Here is an 18,602-nt window from a genome sequence, read left to right on the forward strand (position 1 = left end):
ATAGAACTAGTGTGAACGGGTGATTGATATTCGGCATAGACTCGGTGGCCTGAAGGGCCTGTTTCCATACTGTATCTCCAAACTAAACTAGGGTGGCACATTGGCAGCGTTACTGTCTTATAGCGCCAGAGACCCGGGATCAATCTCAACTATGGGTGCTGTCTATGCAGAATTTGTACGTTCTCCTCGTGACCACGTGGGTATTCTCTGGGTGCTCCAGTTCCCTCCCATATTTCAAAGACGTGCTGGTTTGTAGGTTAATAGACTTCTATAAATTGTCCCTCGTGTGTAGGATAAATCTAGTGTACGGGTGATCGATGGTCGGTGTGGACTCAGTGGCCTAAAGGGTCTGTTTTCACACTGTATCTCTAAACTAAACTAAAGGGTGTGTCCCTCTGAATATAATGTGAATATGGGATCACTGATCGATATGGACTCGGGAGAGATGAAGTGCCTGTTTCCATGCCATATCTCTAAAACTACTTAAAAATGCTGACAGCCAAGTACATCAGACCCACCGTGAACGTCCAAGAAAATTAAACATTTTAATTGCAAATTATAAATTACAATTTAGTTAAGTTAATTATTTTGGAAACACTATATGTTGCCTAGCATGTCCTCTTGTCTATTAGCCTTTCCTCATCATTGAATTGAGTGGTTGCCTGGTTCAGAAATCAGCCCAATTTCATGCAGGTTCAGTAGGCAGATTCCCCACTGATTCTCCAATTATGGAGAATTTTAGCAAGTTCGTGCTCCAGAAAAAAATGTTTTAATGTGCAGTTGACAAGACCGCAAAAGAGGCAGAAAATAAACTTCCTCAACTATCTGGGAATTCCAAATTCGGTGAGGAATGCCCATTCAAAATAGTTTCAATAAATTAAAATTATGTTTGACAATATTATTTATTTTTATGCATGTGAAAACAGCTAATAGGAGGTACCAGTGCATTTAGCTTATCTGATAGGCTGTGGGTAAGATTTTAAACGCAAGGTTGTGATGTAAAATAAATGCTCATGGGGTTAATGACAAAATATTTACATGGGGAGAAGATTGCTGAAAAAGGTTCACTGTCTGCAGTCAGCTGAGCCTTGGCCTTCACCTGTGTATGATTTATATTAATTTTTCTATGTATTCTTATGCGAGAGACGGCCTTTCAGCCATCGAGTCTATGACAGCTCTGAGAATAACATCAATCCTATTCCACCACATTTCCCTATTACCAATTCACACTCTCATGTTCTCAACGTCTCTCTGACTCTTCTACAATCCCCCAAACATGGAATAAATCGCAGTATCCAATTAACTTATCAAACCTTTACAATATGTCAGGAAAACAGGGTACCCAGGTGAAATACATGCAGTCGTGGGGAGAACGTGTAAACTCCACACTGAGAGCATCCAAGATCAGCATCATTCCCGAGCAACAGAATTACCTAGCTCAAATGACTTAATAGCTTAAATGAAAGGACAGCACATAATGTATACAAGCCTATAGCCTAAGTGGGGAAGCGAGCGGTGAGAAAGACAAAGTGTCTGCAAAGGGGAACAGATAGATCAACTCTGAGCGACAGGCGGTGTCAGATGTGACATAATGTGGGGAACATACTGTAACGTGTTTAATCTTTAACACAATGCTTACTGCATCGTTCCATCAATTTATTGCTGCTAAAAATTGTATTCACATGCTGTCACGCTGAAGCTTCCAGGAGGAAAATAAAATCTGTATTTAGGGCTGAGGACGGTGGATTTGTCAGATTATTACTTGACAATATTGTACCAGACCACTTTCTGGACTGATCTCAGTGGAGATGCATCAGTAGTCCAACAGAGTGGAATTTATTGCTATTCTGTCATTTCAAGTCATGTTTACAGTAGCAATAATGAAATAGGTAAACCTGACAATGACAATTATATTTGCAATGTACAGTACTAAGGTTTTCTGAGTACTGATTATTTAATTACTAAAGGGTGAAATATCAGTTTATAAAAAATCATATTGCTCTCAGATCTTGCGCAATGCCATTTATAATATAGTTTAATCCAAGGTTCTTGGGTTAATCATTTTAGAGCTTTCACCACACTTGATCTTGAACAATTATGTTATGTTAATTTCACATGAAAAAGCATTTGTATAATCAACACAAAACACAAAAACAACCACACTCCCAAATGTGAAATTCAGATTTTTATTTTGTTAATCACGCTACCATTTGTGACTTAGCAGTTCAAAGCATAAAGTCAATTAAAACATTTGCAAACTCACCCCATTTAATGGGTATGCTTTCCATCCAAGTTCTCCAAGTGCAGCTGTTGTGTCTAGCAGAACCACTGGAAACAATGGTAAAACAATGGTATTAGCATGATGTACTTATTTAATTGTTTTTTCATTAAATGTCGGACATTACTCCCCAGTTCAGATGATGGCACAAGCCTCCTCTGCACACTGTAGATAATAATGGGGCTGGTCAAGGAGGAGTCAGGAACTGATGGATCGATCATCTACATGACCCACCTGTGCCTGCACCCAAAAATAAATAAAATTAAGGTTAGTGCACTGTCCCCAAGTCAAATAAATTGTTTGAGAATTGACATAGCAGTGCGTCCCCAAAGTTAAAAGTAACATTTGCACCCCTCCTCCAGAATGAGAAGTTTACTCTGCCTCTGGTTATAATTTTACCCTTTCAAAGCAGAAATCTAATGATTGGCACCCAGATTATAACAATCAGTAATTTTAGTCTTCCGAATAGAGCCTGAAATAGTCCCATTTATTGAATGATTTCAACAAATGGGACAAAAAAGATCTTTAAACCATTGATAACTGGGAATCAATGTGCTTTTTATGACACTGAAAATCGATTATTAAATAACTCGTTAATAGATATTTTAAAAGAGCTGTGCTGTCAAATCTGTGTGCTGCATTTATTGGTGGGACAAGCTAATTCAGGCATAGTGCAACAAAGAACACGATTTAATTGTCTAAATATTACAGCACTCCTCCCAACATTCCAAGTTTTAAGGATGCCCGTTGAAAATAGAGTTCATTGTGTGTTATTTGACAAATTTATAATCATTCAGTCCTTTGAGACAATAAGGAAAATGAGAATAAACAGGCTTGAATTTATATTGAACCTTTTGTAATCTCAGAATATCCCAAAACACTTACCTGCCAATGAACTGCTTCAGTAACATAAATATTGTATAATAAATATATTGCCAATCAATCTACGCACATGACCTCCACAAACACAGCAATTAAGGAATGATCAGAAATGATGTACAAGGAATAAATTTAGCCTGGTCATCTTTTATTGTAAATGACACTGTAAGAATGCAAGTGCATTATTAATGTTTAGTATAGTTTAGTATTGTCACATGTACCAAGAAACGCTTTTGTTTGTGTGCTATCCAGTTTAAAAAAAAGATTATACATAAATGCAATCATACTGTCCACAGAGCACAGATAAAAGATAAAGGGTACAACATTTTATGCAAGATAAAGTCTGATTAAAGATAGTTCAATGATCTCCAATGAGGCAGATGAGATGTCAGGACTGCACATTAGCTGAAGAGAGTGATAAGGCTGAATTATGTTAAAAATATAAGAAAAATATAAGAAACGCTTACAGCTTATATTTCGTCTCAAATCAGGCTTTTCTCCAGTAGATTAATACAGAAAGGCAAGTCTAGGCTTGCCTCAGGTTGCTGTGTATTGAGATAATGAATGACTATAACATTTGTCTACCATTTGACGAGAGAGGAAGCAGAGAGGAAGCTAAATTGATCTCACTAAGAGGTATTGACAAATGGATGATGTCTTTAATATGTAAAATACCTTGCACCAAGTGTCCGATGCCTGTGAGGGGTGAAGTGACGAAAGAGGAAGCTAGATTGATCTAAGGGGCATTGACAAATGGCCAATGTCTTTAATATGTAAGATATCTTGTACCAAATGTCCGATGCCTTTGATATGTAAAGTCCTTGTACCATATGACAAGATGCCTTTGATGTGACGCATTGTGTAGTAACCTTTATTTCCTGTACCTCTGACCATGACTAATGTTTGTGGAATGTGCTAAGGTGACAAAAAAACACTATATAATATGATGTAATTCTGTTGTTCGGGAAGATGGAATGAGGACAGTGAAGTGTCTGTATTGCTCACTTGACTGGAGTTCCTTACCCACTTCCATCAGCCGATAACAAGTAAAGTTTTGAACTGGTCTACCAAATGTTTGTGAGTTGTCTGTTTATTAAGAAGCGAACCTGTTTGATTGTTATAAAAGTAACTTTCAGTTGCCTAATAACAGGTTGGAAGAAACTGCCCCTGAATCTGGAGATATGTGTTTTCAAGTTTCTGTACCTTTTGCCTGATGGGAAAGGGCAGAGGAGGGAGTGGCCGGGGCAAGACTGGTCCTTGATTATTCTGGCGGCCTTGCCGAGGCAACATGAAGCGCAGATGGAGTCAATTGAAGGGTGATCAACGAACTGACACAATAAATGCTAATACAGGCTGGGAGACACTTTTATTCTTTTTGAGTTAGGCAAAGCTCAGATCTTGGAGTTGGACGAAATGCACATACAGTATTAATGCTTTCCATAGTTCGGCGCTTAGCAGCTAGGCAACATGAGTGGTTCAAATACTTACAGCAGCACACTGCTCCCTCTCAATGCTATGTGCCTTGTATCTATTAAAGAGTTGCTGTGTGCACAGTGTGACATGTATTTAATAATTTATCCATTGAAAAAAAAATTACGACCTTCATAAATTAAACATGAGTTTTATTCATGATAGTCACCTTTTTGTTGAACAGCAGCGCACTTGCTAAATTGTCTAGCAACCAAATAAGTCACCTTTATGAACCAGAATCGTGAAACGTAGCTGCAATGCGTGCATGCAGGCTGCAACTCATTATTTATTCAAACACTTCTGGGTAAGGCACAAAACAGCAGGTGTGCAACCACAATGTATTGCAAAACAAACTGCAATTTTTTTTCTCCCCCAAATGAAGTACATACGAGCGAATTACTGGGAGCTAATTATGACACGCATTCTTTTGTAATCGATTAACCAGATTTCTAATAAACATAACATGATACTTGACAGCATGCTACATTTTTATTCAATTACATAATGTCCTATTAAATATATATATAAATGTGTGTGTGTGTGTATATATATGCATATACATGTATACAGATATGTCTATATGTATGTGCAGAGATATATATATATCTATACACACACATTTATATAAAGTGCTGCACTATATTCTAATCATGGGTTACAGCTGGTGAAATGTAAGCATCAGACGCTGCCTCGCAGTGCCAGAGATCCAGGTTCGATCCGGACCTCAGGTGCTGTCGGTGCGGTATTTGTACGTTCTCCCTGTGACTGCATGGATTTCCTCCAGGTGCTCCCGTTTCCTCCCATATCCCAAGGACGTGCAGGTTTGCACGTTAATTGACCTCTCTAAAGTGCCCCTCTAGTGTGTAGGATGCAAAACTAGGATAATATGGAACTAGTGTACAACTGATTGACGATTGGCGTGGGCTTGGTGGGCCAAAGGGCTTGTTTCCACACTGCATCACTACACCAAACTAAAAATAATCCGAAATACTGCAAAAGGGAAATAGTAATTTTGAAAAATTCCAACCACATATTTGATTCCTTAAATGCGGGATCATTGCATTCATCTCAGTTGTGTACAAATGTGGCTTAATTTGCTTTTTGGCAGCTTATTAGGGTACTGCCATGTCACTCTTCGGATGGAATGTATCACATGCGTGGACAGAATTGCTCTATTTTTATCCTATCTTGTAGAAACCTGCTGTAAGGATCTTAGCAGAATTGAATTTTAACAGAACATTTTCCCTGGAGTGTAATGAGGCCCAAGGCACACAGTGAAAAACGAAAACACTTGGCATTATTTGTGACTGAATGTTGACTTTAATGAAATAATTCCTGGGATGTTATGGGAAGCAAGAAGAGATTCTGAGCCCTTGGCAGAGAGTTTTGAACGTTTATTAGCTACACTGGAAGATGGATAATGCCTAAAACTGAAAGTGCTGGAGAAACTCAGCAGGTCAGGCAGCATCTGTGGAAGGAATGGACAGGTGTCATTGTAGGCGGGAAGCATTCTTTGCACAGATTGCAGTGGGAAGGGGAGAAAGGTGGAGAATAGGTGGGGACAGGACAATGCCTGGAAAGTGATTGTCAGATGGGTGGATAAAGGCTAGATATGAAAAGGAGACAAAAAGGTGTCAGATAAAGAGAGAAGAGGTGTGAACTGTAAAACCAGAGGGAGGGAATAGGTAGAAGGGGACAATGAGTGGGGGGGGGGGGGGGGGGGGATAAAGGGACTCGCATGACAGTGGAGAAATGGATCTTCTGTACTTCACCTGTAGCTAAACATCATGCAAATATCTCTGCCAGGAATTCAGCAATTTTTTCTCCAGCCTCCCACAATGTCCAAGGATACACTTGGTCAGGCTTCAGATATTTGTCCACCATTATGCTCATTAGAAGAAATATCCGTTTAAGACCTTGCCCCCACCTGTGACTCCTGATGACATTGATCTACTAGTTAGTTAACATTTTGCACTTATAGAATCTCTTTGGATTTTCCTTTATTTTATCTGCCATAGCCATCTCATGTCCTCCATTTGAACTTCCGGGGATCGAAGTTCCAACCGCGGGACCTGTGGATTTTAACATCGTGAAGCCCGCGGTTTCAGGTAAGAAGAGGCTGATTCGGGAGCTCCATGCCGCGGAGAGAGTTTCAACCGCCCCGATGTGGGAGTTTTGATCACCCCGTCGGAGGCTTCGATTGTCAGCTGCGGGAGCTTTAATCTCCCCGACTGCGGATGGTTTGACTGAGGATGGTTCGACCACGAGAGAACAAAGAGGAAGAAGATTGAACTTTATTGCCTTCCATCACTGTGAGGAATGTCGAGTCCGCTGTGGTGGAACCTTTATGTGGTTCTGTGTCTTGTTGCTTTTCACTTAGTATGGCTGTAGGGCAACTCAAATTTCACTGTACCTTAACTGGTACATGTGACAGTAAACTGACCTTGAAACCTTGATGTCTTTCTTTGGTGTACTTCTACATCCCAGCCATCCATGCCGGACACATGGCTTCTTTGTGTTTCCTGGTGAAAACCGCAATGCCCCTCATGAACCAGGGTGTCCTATTTCTGCTTGCATTGCCCTTCACTCTAACAAGAATATGCTGACCCTGAACATCACCCAATCTCATTTTTAGAAACATAGAAAATTAGGTGCAGGAATAGGCCATTTGGCCCTTCAAGCCAGCACCGCCATTCAATGTGATCATGGCTGATCACCTAAAATCAGTACCACGTTCCTGCTTTTTCCATGTATCCATTGAATACTAGCCCTAACAGCTAAATCTAACTCTCTCTTGAAAACATCCAGTGAATTGGCCTCCACTGCCTTATGTGGCAGATAATTCTACAGATTCACAACTCTATGGGTGAAGAAATGTTTCCTCATCTAAGTCCAAAATGGCCTACCCCTTGTTCTTAAACTGTGACCCCTGGTTCTAGATGCCCCTAACATCGGGAACATTTTATTGCATCTTGCCTGTTCAGTCCCTTAAGGATTTTATATGTTTCTATAAGATATCCTCTCATCCTTCTAAAATCCAGTGAATACAAGCCCAGTCGACCCATTCTTTCATCATATGTCAGTCCCGCCATCCCGGGAATTAACCTGACGAACCTACACTGCAGTCCTTCTCAAATTAGGATACCAAAATTGCACACAATACTGCAGGTGCGGTCTCACCAGGGCCCTGTTCAATGGCAGTAGAACCTCTTGCTCCTAAACTCAAATCCTCTCGCAATGAAGGCTGAAGAAGGGTCTCGACCCGAAACATCACCCATTCCTTCTCTCCAGAGATGCTGCCTGTCCCGCTGAGTTATTTCAGCATTTGGTGTGTACCTACATGCCATTAGTTTTCTTCACTGCCTGCTGTACCTGCATGCTTACTTTCAGTGACTGAAGTACAAGCAAACCCAGGTCTCGTTGCACCTCCCCTTTGCCCAATCTGACACCAATCATATAATAAACTGCCTTCCTGTTCTTGCCACCAAAGTGGATAACCTCACATTTATCCACATTATACTGCATCTGCCATGCATCTGCCCACTCACCCAACCTATCCAAGTCACCCTGCAGCCTCATCACAGCTCACACTGCCACCCGGCTTTGTGTCATCCGCAAACTTGAGATGTCACATTTAATTCCCTTGTCTAAATCGCTAATATATATTGTAAATAACTGGGGTCCCAGCACCGAGCCTTGTGGCACCCCACTAGTCACTGCCTGCCTTTCTGAAAAAGACCCTTTAATTCCTACTCCTTGCTTCCTGTCTGCCAACCTGTTCTCTATCCATGTCAATACCCTACCCCCAATACCACGTGTTCTAATTTTGCACACTAATCTCTTGTGTGGGACCATGTCAAAGACTTTTTAAAGTCCAGATATACCACATCCACTGGCTCTCCCTTATCCATTCTGCTTGTTACATCCTCAAAAAATTCCAGAAGCTTAGTCAAACGTGATTTCCCCTTCATAAATCCATGCTGACTTTGACTGATCCTGTCACTGCTTAAAAGCCTCCCACTGATTATGCCAATGCAATCAAGCTAAAGGTGCAGTCCTGATCTTACAAACTACCTCATTGTGGACCTTGCATTTTTTAATATCTACACAATGCGCTTTGTAACTATAACACTAGCCGTAACACTATTGTAACTCTATATGACACTATTGCAATAATGTAAGGGCCACACAGTTGCACAGCTGCTGCCTCAATGCCAGAGATCAGGGTTCGCCCCTGACCTCGGATGCTGTCTGTGTGGAGTCTGCATATTCTCCATGTGATCGCGTGGGTTTCCTCCGGATGCTCCGGTTTCCTCTCACATCCCAAAGATGTGCGGGTATGTGGTTAATTAACCTTTGTATATTGCTCCTAATGTGTGGTTCCCACAATGTCCAAGGATACACTTGGTCAGACTTAATACACTCTGGTATTTCCTCTCGTACTACCTTTTGTATTTGTGTACGATGTGATTGTACTTGCATATGGTATGATTTGATGGCAAACAAAGCATTTCACCACATTTTAATACACATGATAATAATAAACAAATTGAAATGCCACTTGCCAGACATTCCTTTACATGCAAACAGCCTTTTCCAATCAATCTTTGAAGCTCCTGTCTAATGCCTTCAAGGTCTGCTTTTCCCTGATTTAGGACTTCAATTTGTGGAGCAGTGCCATCTTTCTCTTTCATTTTTTTTTGAACTTGTAGAATTATGGTCTCTAGTTCTGAAGTGCTGCCCCACCCTCACTTCAGTCACCCAGCCTTGTTTTACAATAGGAGATCCAGAGTTGTCTCCCTCTTCAAGTATTTACACATTGATTAAGAAACAGCGATAGAATAATCTGAGAACAATCTTATCACAGGATGGCATCGTGGCACAGTGGTAGAGTTACCGCCTCACAGTGCCCAAGACCCGGGTTCAATCCTGACCTCGGGTGCTTTCTGTGCAGAATTTATATGTTCTCCCTGAGACTGCGTGCGTTTTCTCCGGGTGCTCTGGTTTCCTCCCACACTCCAAAGATGTGCAGGTCTAGGTTAATTGGCTTTTGTAAATTGCCCCTTGTGTGTATGATCGATAAAATTGGATAACATAGAACTAATGTACAGGTAATCGATGGTCGACATGCACTTGGTGGACTGAAGGGGCCTGTTTCCACGCTGTATTTCTCTCTATTTTAAATCATGAACAAAGGGTCAAATTTGGCAGGCTTTGGCCAGTAACTCCCTTCTGATGCAGCCGTTGGAACAGAAGTGTGGGATTTACCTGCACATGCTCTGAGTCTGGTACTTACTGAGTGACAGATGCTGTTCCATCTGTCACTGGACTCGATGTGGAGCCCAGTCTCACTGGGATTCCCCAGCATTGCACCAGCTCTGGCACCAGCTTTGAAATTCCATTGATTTCATTGGGGATTAAAGTCCTGCAAATTGCAAGGCAAAGGAAGCTCTTTTAAATGTTCAATTAAAGGAAAATAGGTTTTCAAGGTTAGTGCTATTAATTAGCTTACAATCTTTTAACATAACTCATTAAAAAAAAAACTACAATTTGTACAACCTTGGTAAGGACATTTACAAATAGTTACTACTCATGAAAGCTGTGACAGAATACGAGACTCCAGTCTGAAGAAGGCTCTCGACCCAAAACGTCATGTACCCATGTTGTCCAGAGATGCTCCTGAGCCGCTGAGTTACTCCAGCATTTTGTGTCCCTTTAGGAGACTCCATCCTTGGTTTTTACTGGTCAAGTGTAATCTGGGGATGGAGCCTCTACACTAGGTTGGCTGGAACCTTGTCACAGTCTGAAACATGCAGCCTGACTTGGAGTACAAAAGGACACTGAGATTAGCCCTCTGTCTTTAGTCCATATTATGTGGGCAGAAAGAGACCCTGAGCAGTCACATCGGGTGGAAGGCTAAATCCCACAAGGTCTGTTCAATGTTTTAATTTCTGCTGAAGTTTCTCTTTGGTTCAATGCTCCTAAACACATGGTGGGTGGCGTATCGCACGTACCAGGTATCAAGGTTATTCCTTTGCAAATATGTAGCTTGATCTTACTTACCCAGTGAGCCTTATGGAAAAAAGTTAATCTCCCAAGACAACATTTAGAGTACATGCAACAATAATCAGCCAGATAATAACGAGAAGTTTTAACCATAATAAAAGTCTTCCAATTACAACTGAAGGAGTATTTAATCTTTTTCTCTGGCATCTCTGCCTCACAGATGGGGAAACATTATCTATTAAATTAAATTAAATAAACCAGAAATGAAAATAATTTAAAAGACCCTGAAAATTTAATGATGCTGTTCCAATTGATCAAGAACAGAACAATAAGAAATCTGCCCCCAGGAAACTTGTTTGTACTAGACTTTATCTTTGGGCTATATGTTAAAAAAAGAAATGTATTGTACAAAAGATGGCCATCTTAATACTCAATGCAATGTCTTCATTGAAAGATAATCAATAAGGGGTTGCTGCATGAAATAACAACAGTATGATCAATTAGAGTTTTTCAGAAAAAGAAAGCTGAGTTTTCTGAGAACAGTCCATGTTATAAAATCAGTACCTCACATAATTACCAGGGCTGCCAACATCAGGTGAGAGTTGGGAGTGAGAAATTGCGAAAGACCAAGCCCGAGGGAGCGTAGCGACCGGGGTGGGGGGGGGGGGGGGGATGAGAGGGTTACCCCCCTCCCATTGGTATGGGGCTTTTGCATTTTTCAGCTTGAAATTGTGCAATATGGTGCATACTGTAGCGAGTGTTTTAACTTACACTTGAATGCAATATATATGCTTTAAATTGGATTAGCTATAAATAAGGTTAGACTATATTACATTCCTAATTACATTCCACAGTAGAGCCCAGGCTCTGATCAATACGTGCAGCACATGACTGATCTTAGTATATTCATGTATGGAAATCAGATTATAATCAAACATGGCCCATGTTGACCAACCTGGGTCTCACTGCACACTGGGTACTACTCCTGACCCTGACTCCAGTTGCATACCTTCTCTCATTCCTGACCCCGAGTCCAGCCTTACACCTGCCCCCCCCCCCCCCCCCCCCCCCCCCCCCCTCCCTATTCTACCCTGATCATAGCTGCTTACCTGCTTAGGTTCCCAGTGCTGAATACTCCCCTGGTCCCAGCTTTGACCGCACACCTAGTACTATTCCAGACCTTGACTCTGGATGCACACTTAGCCTTGCTCCTAGCCCCTCTGCACTGACAATATATCTGGCCCTCACATAAAGCCCCATATCTGACCCTCTGGACTTAACCTATTACGTTCAAGTCCACAGGTGCTTATCTAATGCGGTAATCCTTTATGGGGCACTTCACAGACCAAATTATCTATAACAAAATTTGCTACATCCATTGGCTTCCTTGTTATCTAACATGCTAGTTACTTTATCAAAGAAGTCATCAATTGGTTGAACACAATTTATCATCCATAAAATTATACTCACTCAGCTATATAAGTATTAGAAACATAGAAACATAGAAATTAGGTGCAGGAGTAGGCCATTCGGCCCTTCGAGCCTGCACCGCCATTCAATATGATCATGGCTGATCATCCAACTCAGTATCCCGTACCTGCCTTCTCTCCATACCCTCTGATCCCCTTAGCCACAAGGGCCACATCTAACTCCCTCTTAAATATAGCCAATGAACTGGCCTCGACTACCCTCTGTGGCAGGGAGTTCCAGAGATTCACCACTCTCTGTGTGAAAAAAGTTCTTCTCATCTCGGTTTTAAAGGATTTCCCCCTTATCCTTAAGCTGTGACCCCTTGTCCTGGACTTCCCCAACATCGGGAGCAATCTTCCTGCATCTAGCCTGTCCAACCCCTTAAGAATTTTGTAAGTTTCTATAAGATCCCCTCTCAATCTCCTAAATTCTAGAGAGTATAAACCAAGTCTATCCAGTCTTTCTTCATAAGACAGTCCTGACATCCCAGGAATCAGTCTGGTGAACCTTCTCTGCACTCCCTCTATGGCAATAATGTCCTTCCTCAGATTTGGAGACCAAAACTGTACGTAATACTCCAGGTGTGGTCTCACCAAGACCCTGTACAACTGCAGTAGAACCTCCCTGCTCCTATACTCAAATCCTTTTGCTATGAAAGCTAACATACCATTCGCTTTCTTCACTGCCTGCTGCACCTGCATGCCCACTTTCAATGACTGGTGTACCATGACACCCAGGTCTCGCTGCATCTCCCCTTTTCCTAGTCGGCCACCATTTAGATATTGGTATTCTGTTACCATTTCTTTCATTTTCCTAACAAACTGTCCTGAAGTCATTTTCACCCCCAATATTTTTAGTATTTTGCTGTCTTCCTCTCAGCTGGGACTTTTCCGAAATGCAAAGTCCAATAACTATATATTTAAGCAATATTATTTGATTAAATGTGATCTTGAGAGTACATACTATTTTCTGTGGTATTCATAACACAATATTGATAAAAAGATCTTTGTTTTGATTGCACCTACCAACATGCATACATTATTTTATTACAGTTAATATGTACCGAGGGCAAATTTTTGTTCCAATGCTCCCCATTCCCAATTACTTTTACATTGAAGTGATTGAAATCCAAGTGAAGTTTAAATGGCATCATAAAAGTCAAACCTCCGGAATGGATGATATTCATTACGTGGTTGGTTGGGGTCAGTATCAGTACAATTACTATATTAAACTTTGAATCTTCAGATGTCCTGGTTCAAGCTAAAACTAAAGACAAATAATAATCTCCTCACACATTCCCCTGCAAGTATTTCTGTCACTCCTTTAAAATATTCCCCTTCTTTGAACAAGCTCTTAAATATCGCATCTGAATCAGTTTCCATCTGATTACACTCCTTGAGGATGTTCATCTACGTGTTCAATTAATAAAACAACAAGATTGGGGACATTTCTATTCAACCTGTCAAAGGAATTATAGGGGGCCAGGGTTAAAAATAGTGAGTTAAACAAACATAATAGTTGAATGGCAAATGACAATAGTGCTACCTTCCCAATATCTAACTGAAGGAAATAATGAGTTATCGGGGCTGTATGTTGTGACAGACAGCCTGACACCTTACGTCATTTTAATATTTCACTTATCCCATCCCCCTGGATATTCCAGATTAATAAATTAAGGTTTTGTCAACTAATTACAAATCAGGCTAATTACAAATCAATAACATTAGCCAACTCCGAAACATGAAGCGCTGAGCATTGGGATCCAGATATCACGGACAACTGGCCTCAGTTCCCCGCTCACATCTGGCAGTGTTCTCTGTCTGAACCAGGGACCGCGGAGCATTTTTGAAAGTGGGGAGGCTGAGCGATCACTGATCACTGGCCTTGGGGGTACCCGGTGAGGGAGTGGAGCAACCGAGTGGGGGGAGGGTGTGGGAGGGGGCTACAATGTTTTAGTGCATTGTAGAAGTATGTTTTCAATGTTTTTGTATGAATTATTTTTAAGAGGTAACTTTTTAAGGGGTAACTTTTTCCACACAAAGGGTGTTGGGTGTATGGAACAAGCTGCCAGAGGAGGTAGTTGAGGCAGGGACCATACCAACATTTAAGAAACAGTTAGACTGATACATGGATAGGGCAGGTTTGGAGATATGGACCAAAAGCAGGTAGCTTAGCTGGGACATGTTGGCGGGTGTGGGCAAGTTGCACCGAAGGGCCTGTTTTCACATTGTATCACTCTATGACTACATTATACCTCCGCCATACATGAATGCTTCAAAATCAAGTGATTGAGTTTTATTGCCATATACTCAAGCATAGAAAGATAGAAATTAGGTGCAGGAATAGGCCATTCGGCCCTTCGAGCCAGCACTGCCATTCAATATGATCATGGCTATTCATCTAAAATCAGTACCTCTTTACGGGTTTTTTCTCCATATCCCTTGATTTCATTAGCCCCAAGAACTAAATGTAACTCTCTCTTAAAAACTTCCAGTGAATTGGCCTGCACTGCCTTCTGTGGCAGATTCCACAGATTCACAACTCTCTGCATGAAGAAAGTTTGTCTTCATCTCAGTCCTAACTGGCCTACCCTTTATTCTTAAACTGTGACCCCTGGTTTTGAACTCCCCCAACATTGGGAACATTTTTCCTGCAGTTACAGTAAGTGAAAATCTAGCAGGCAAGCAGGAAAGAACTGAAACTGCACACAATACTTCATCAGAACTGGAAAAGTGAGAAGATAAACATGTTTTCAAGTTGCAGAAAAGGAAAGATGGAACAGACAGATGGGAATTTCTGTGAAAGGATGCAAACCAAAGTTGTCTAAATAACCGATAAATGTAGAAAGTGCAGATGCTCTAGATGCTACTTTAAAAATCAGCAACTGGAACAAAGTACAAGAGAAATAAAAATTGAAAGTTAAACATAAACAAGCGGTACAGTCACAACTGTATGGAACATGAGAGGTTTCCTGACATCGTTCAACTTAATATTAAGTTCTGAAGGTTGTTCCATGCCCAAAATGGCACAGGGCGTGCTGTTCTTCCATCACACTGGGAAACACAATAGGCAATAGACAATAGGTGTAGCAGTAGGCCACTTGGCCCTACGAGCCAGCACCGCCATTCAATGTGATCATGGCTGATCATCCCCAATCAGTACCCCATTCCTGCCTTCTCCCCTGACTCCGCTATTTTTAAGAGCCCTATCTAGCTCTCTCTTGAAAGCATCCAGAGAACCTGCCTCCACTGCCCTCTGAGGCAGAGAATTCCACAGACTCAATATCAATCAATATCAATCAATCAATATCAGTTTTATAAGTCACGTGCACAGAAAGTGCAAGTGAAATGAACTTGCCAGCAGCGGTACAATGAAAAACGAACACACAAAAACACAATAAAAATTTACACAAACATCCACCACAGCATTCATCACTGTGGTGGAAGACACAACATTTGGCCAGTGCTCCTCCATTTTCCCCTCACCACTCACCACTCTCTGTGAGAAAAAGTATTTCCTCATCTCTGTTCTAAAGGGCTTACTCCTTATTCTTAAACTGTGGCCCCCAGTTCTGGACTCACCCAACATCGGGAACACGTTTCCTGCCTCGAGCGTGTCCAAACCTTAAACAATCTTAGATGTTTCAATGAGATTCCTTCTCATCCTTCTAAACTCCAGAGTGTACAAGCCCAGCTGCTCCATTCTCTCAACATATGACAGCCCCGCCATCCCGGGAATTAACCTTGTAAACCTACGCTGCACTCCCTCAATAGCAAGAATGTCCTTCCTCAAATTAAAATTAGGGGACCAAAACTGCACACAATACTACAGGTGTGGTCTCACTAGGGCTCTGTACAACTGCAGAAGGACCTCTTTGCTCCTATATTCGATTCCTCTTGTTATAAAGGCCAATATGCCATTTGCTTTCTTCACTGCCTGCTGTACCTGCATGCTTACTTTCATAGACTGATGTACAAGGACCTCCAGATCCCGTTGTACTTCCCCTTTTCCCAACTTGACGCCACTTAGATAGTAATCCACCTTCCTGTTTTTGCTACCAAAGTGGATAACCTCACATTTATCCGCAATAAACTTAATCTGCCATGCATCTGCCCACTCCCCCAACCTGTCCAAGTCACCCTGCATTCTCATAGCATCCTCCTCACAGTTCACACTGTCACCCAGCTTTGTGTCATCTGCAAATTTGCTAATGTTACTTTGAATCCCCTCATCCAAATCATTGATGTATATTGTAAATAGCTGCGGTCCAAGCACCGAGCCTTGCGGTCCCCCACTAGTCACTGCCTGCCATTCTGAAAGGGACCCGTTAATCCCTACTCTTTGTTTCCTGTCTGCCAACCACTTCTCTATCCATGTCAGCACTCTACCTCCAATACCATGTGCCCTAATTTTGCGCACTAATCTCCTTTGTGAGACCTTATCAAATGCTTTCTGAAATTCCAGGTACACTACATCCACTGGCTCTCCCTTGTCCATTTTCCTAGTTACATCTTCAAAAAATTCTAGAAGATTAGTCAAACATGATTTCCCCTTCATAAATCCATGCTGACTCGGACCGATCCTGTTACTGCTATCTAAATGTTCGGCTATCTCATCTTTTATAATTGACTCCAGCATCTTCCCCACCACCGATGTCAGGCTAACTAGTCTATAATTCCCTGTTTTCTCTCTCCCGCCTTTCTTAAAAAGTGGGATAACATTAGCTACCCTCCAATCCACAGGAACTGATCCTGAGTCTATTGAACATTGGAAAATTATCACCAATGCATCCACGATTTCTAGAGCTACTTCCTTAAGTACCCTGGGATGCAGACCATCAGGCCCTGGGGATTGATCAGCCTTCAATCCCATCAGTCTATCCAACACCATTTCCTGCCTAATGTGAATTTCCTTCAGTTCCTCCGTCACCCCAGATCCTCTGGCCACTACTATATCAAGAAGATTGTTTGTGTCCTCCTTATTGAAGACAGATCCAAAGTACATGTTCAATAGCTGGAGCAACATAAGAAGCAGAAGACCCAAAGAGATCCAGGAGGGAGCAGGTTGGAGAATTCTCTTCCCCTGATGCTGCCTGACCTGCTGAGCAGTTCGATCATTTTGTGTCAAGGTTTATTGTCATATATGCCAAAACAGAACAATGACATTCGTACCTGCAGCAGCACAACAGGTAGGTAAACATACCTGCATTCAGAAGATACCATCATAAATAAGAGATTCAATAAACTGTTTAAACTGTTTTTGTTATTGAAGAATACACTAGATTACTATCAACTTTTACAAAAACACTTATCACTGATTGCTTTCAGATTCAAAGCACATTGTAAAAGATTCATTTTCAATGCTGATTTACATTAATATGAGATAAACTTTATCTAAGTGAAGTAAATGCCAACTGTATCAAATGGGAAGAGATGCTGATCATTCAAAGCATTTCTCAGTTTGTTTTATTTCTGACTATTCCATCTTCTGGAAGTCTTTTCTCACAGCAGGAATCATGAGCAACACACATACAAGGCGGCACTAACAATGGCAAAGCCATGATTTGTCCCCTATAAAAAGTAGAAGTCAAATCGATGCTTGTTTATTGAAAAGAGATTCCTCACTATCAAAAAGTAGCATGGAACGATTGCTTACACAGAAAACCTGTTACCCTACAAGCTTGTTACAGGACCACACATCGATTTCCTTATCTAAAGGTTTCAGAAACTATGCGGAAGAAAGTTCATTTTGTCAAATCATCCGGGAACAAACTATATTGTGTGTGAATAGATTATAAATTGGAGTTAGCCCAAGTTGCATTTAACTTTTCAGATAAAGATCCATCTCCTCAAGTTGCTTTTTGTCTTTTTCTGATTTGTTCACCACACATTTACAACTTCCAGGCAAGAAGCAAGCTGCTCCCAGGCACTTTGGCTAGAATCTTTTCCAATGACGGAACACATTTAATGCTTCATGGGCTGTTGCAACTGAGGCAATCTGTTTGCCCTGTGGGCTGTTATGTATGGCAAGTAACAAACAGACATCGAATAACGCCAAGCAATGGCTGCTGCACTGGGCACTTGGATGGCACTCATCTCAAATTCCTGTCCAAGGTTACAGTTCCATCCATCTGTGGGGAAAGTCCAGAAAAAAAAACCGTGAGAGGGGCCACGGTTATGACCTGATGATGGGGCTGAAGAGATTCTCTCCATGCAGCCTACGCATTCCAGTTAACTAACATTTGCCTCCATTCAAAGCATTCAAGCCACTATGTTGAAGATAAACACCCAGCTGCAATTTCTACTTTATGGAAATAAATATTTAAATATTCTTAAAATGAAAAGTGAAAGTCTTCATAGTAAGGGAAAATAAAACCAGGTTGCCACAAATTCATAGTTCATTTAATTATTTTAATTCTTTGAAGAGTCCCTCACATGTAAACAAATAAAGCACCATCTCCACAAATATACTTTGGTGTGTACGTTGTTTCAAGGGGTCG

At 41.3% G+C, this 18,602-nt stretch overlaps 1 protein-coding gene across 1 annotated transcript in view; it reads right to left on the reverse strand.

Moving 5' to 3' along the window:
* epha6 (EPH receptor A6) overlaps positions 1–18,602 on the reverse strand; it is a 519,829-nt gene that overhangs the window by 447,292 nt on the left and 53,935 nt on the right. Inside the window, exon 2 of the mRNA XM_033033136.1 lies at positions 2,264–2,328. Within this exon, the coding sequence (XP_032889027.1) occupies positions 2,264–2,328 (65 nt within the window). The remainder of the gene's footprint in view (positions 1–2,263; positions 2,329–18,602) is intronic.

The sequence above is a fragment of the Amblyraja radiata genome, chromosome 14 (genome assembly GCF_010909765.2).
Source record: "Amblyraja radiata isolate CabotCenter1 chromosome 14, sAmbRad1.1.pri, whole genome shotgun sequence".
Lineage (NCBI taxonomy): Eukaryota > Metazoa > Chordata > Chondrichthyes > Rajiformes > Rajidae > Amblyraja > Amblyraja radiata.